Raw genomic sequence first — 2291 nt, 5'->3', positions numbered from 1 at the left:
ACCCGCACCAGTATTCTGATACTCGGCATAAAATAGCGTGTTCAGCGCGAAATTGCCATCCCACTCGTACCACCCTGCTGGATGTACAATGTCGCTTATATCAGATTGCATAATGACAGTCCTCGAGTATTCCCTCCACGGCCTCCCCAAATATGTTTCAACTCTCCCATTAACAGCCTGGAGATCTGAAGTTGCTCTAATCCTACATCTTTGGATGACTATTCCAGTGTTCTGGTTTGGATCATCCCTGCCTTGAGCAGTGACCATGTTTCTCTGCCCGGAATTGGGGAGCCGAGCTTGGATGTCACAGTTTTGAAGCACAACTGCTGCATTGCCGAATATGAAATCGATTGTGCCTGCTATGATGCAATTGACATAGAATTGGCGCAGTGAATGTACATACAGAGTATCCTGATACGCGAGCATGCTGCATCTGTAGAAAGCAGATAGGTCGGCGTTAACCCGGAGTGCCACCGCTTGTTGCTTTGATGGCCCTGCATTGTTTTGGAATGTGATATCCCTCGCCAAGAATCCATCACCAACCACGGCTGCAAATAAAATCAGACGTCAAAAGTTCAAAACCAATATTTTGTTAAGCAATATTGGACACGACTCCACACTGCTGTCAAACAACTTATAGCCCACTAAATGAATGTAGAAAATCAATCCTTTAGCTAGTCTAGCTTTTGGAGTTAGAACTGAGTGAGACCTCGTACTTGGGGGGCTTATTAAGAATACTACATAATATCTCTACTCTGAATCTCGTTAAGATGCTGCCCTTGAATTTGTAATAAGTAAGCGCCTACTTTCAGTAAATTGCAATTCTTTTTGTGTGTCGGGCAGCGCTTTAAGATTCATCTGGTTAGCACTATCCAATTGTCCTGATCACGTGTAACATAATTGTGAAATTCAGAAATATACAGTCTGAACAAATAACTACAGAAGGCCCGTGGTCCATGCTCAGTCAGCTGGCAGATTTAAAGAATACTGGTCCCTCAATTCTTAAAAGACAATCAACATAATTTGGTTTTGTGGACATATTTTGAAGCGGGATAAGACTAATAAAATATATCTATTATTAGGAAGCAATTTAGACCACTACTTGGGAGAGTGTAATCGGTTGATTATTGTCCCGTCTAACTTACTAAATATAGCTCTAATATATTTTAAATATGAATAAGTTTATTATTAATTATAAGACTAACCAACTGTGGCGGAGTTGAAGGTGGTGCTGCCATCCACAACATTGAGGCTTGCGGTAATGATGGTGGTCATCCGCCCGTCTCCGACGAACATTAAGTTAGTCTTCCTCCTCGGAATTTCCACATTTTCTCTATACACACCAGCTCTAATCCTAATTATATACCTCCTAGTGCTCCTTTCGGGGGCTGCTGCCACTGCTGATGATATTGTCCGATAATTTCCACTTCCATCGGCTGCCACAGTGACGTCAGGCATCACAGTTGAAGCCTGCAGCAGCCTCCTATCTCCAGCGGACAACCATTTAGGCCATTCGTGTTCATTTTCCTCTCCAAGCTTCCTCTCCACAAAAGAATCCCCATTGCCAGCCATTTGCGCATCTGTAATGTTCTTAATCATGGCTAGAACGTTACTAACCAGTCGAAAAACATGCATCTGACCCTTCAAAAGAGCGGAACGGACTCTTTTATCTGCCCCATCGTGAGAAAAACCGTCAAGGCAGCTTTCTTGATTCGTTTGCGCAGCGCTCAACAACGTCTTGAGATTATCAACATAATCCGACAACGAGTAATTCTTTGAGCCGTAGTTTTTAAGTTCATCCTCTGATTCATGAAGCTCATTCAATGTGTCGTCTATCATTTCGAGGCAGTCGTGGAGAGCACTCTTCTCGCGCACTGTCAGGGATTTGCGCTTAGCAGCGAGTTTCTTTACAGTGAAGTAATTGTGCTGGACAGTGGTAATGGTGTAGTTGAGTGCAGTCATTAGTACATCCTTTCTGCTCTTTATGCTGCTGAAAGCCTCTGGCACGGCTGCAATGGTGGACATGCATAATTCCGGGTACAATGTGGCGGCACAGGTAGATTTCACTATCGCTTGGGCTGAGCCGCCACCGCCTTCATTCTTCCTTGATCCAACAACAGCTGCTACTGTAATTGCAGCTACAAGTAAAGTTGCCAGTGAGAAAACGAGAAAGATTTTTCTCTTGTGATGCTCGTTCTCATCAGAATTTTTGTTATCCAACATTTTTGCAAGCTTTAGATTTTGTCCCCAAGAAGCGAAAATAAGGAGACTGCTCACCACCCAACAAAAAG

At 43.5% G+C, this 2291-nt stretch overlaps 1 protein-coding gene across 2 annotated transcripts in view; it reads right to left on the bottom strand.

Annotated features, from left to right (window-relative positions):
• LOC111373912 (pectinesterase-like) overlaps positions 1-2285 on the bottom strand; it is a 2730-nt gene extending 445 nt beyond the window's left edge. The window contains exons 1-2 of one of the 2 annotated variants that reach the window (XM_022996508.1): positions 1206-2285; positions 71-548 (exon numbers count right to left, since the gene is read on the bottom strand). In XM_022996508.1, the coding sequence (XP_022852276.1) occupies positions 71-548; positions 1206-2223 (1496 nt within the window). In that variant the 5' untranslated portion in view covers positions 2224-2285. Of the gene's footprint in view, positions 1-8; positions 549-1205 lie in introns of both variants that reach the window. The other variant, XM_022996507.1, reaches the window with a different exon arrangement.
• Positions 2286-2291: the final 6 nt, after the last annotated feature.

This window comes from Olea europaea, unplaced genomic scaffold, assembly GCF_002742605.1.
Source record: "Olea europaea var. sylvestris unplaced genomic scaffold, O_europaea_v1 scaffold1178, whole genome shotgun sequence".
Classification (NCBI taxonomy): Eukaryota; Viridiplantae; Streptophyta; class Magnoliopsida; order Lamiales; family Oleaceae; genus Olea; species Olea europaea.
This window is presented reverse-complemented; position numbering and strand designations above follow the sequence as displayed.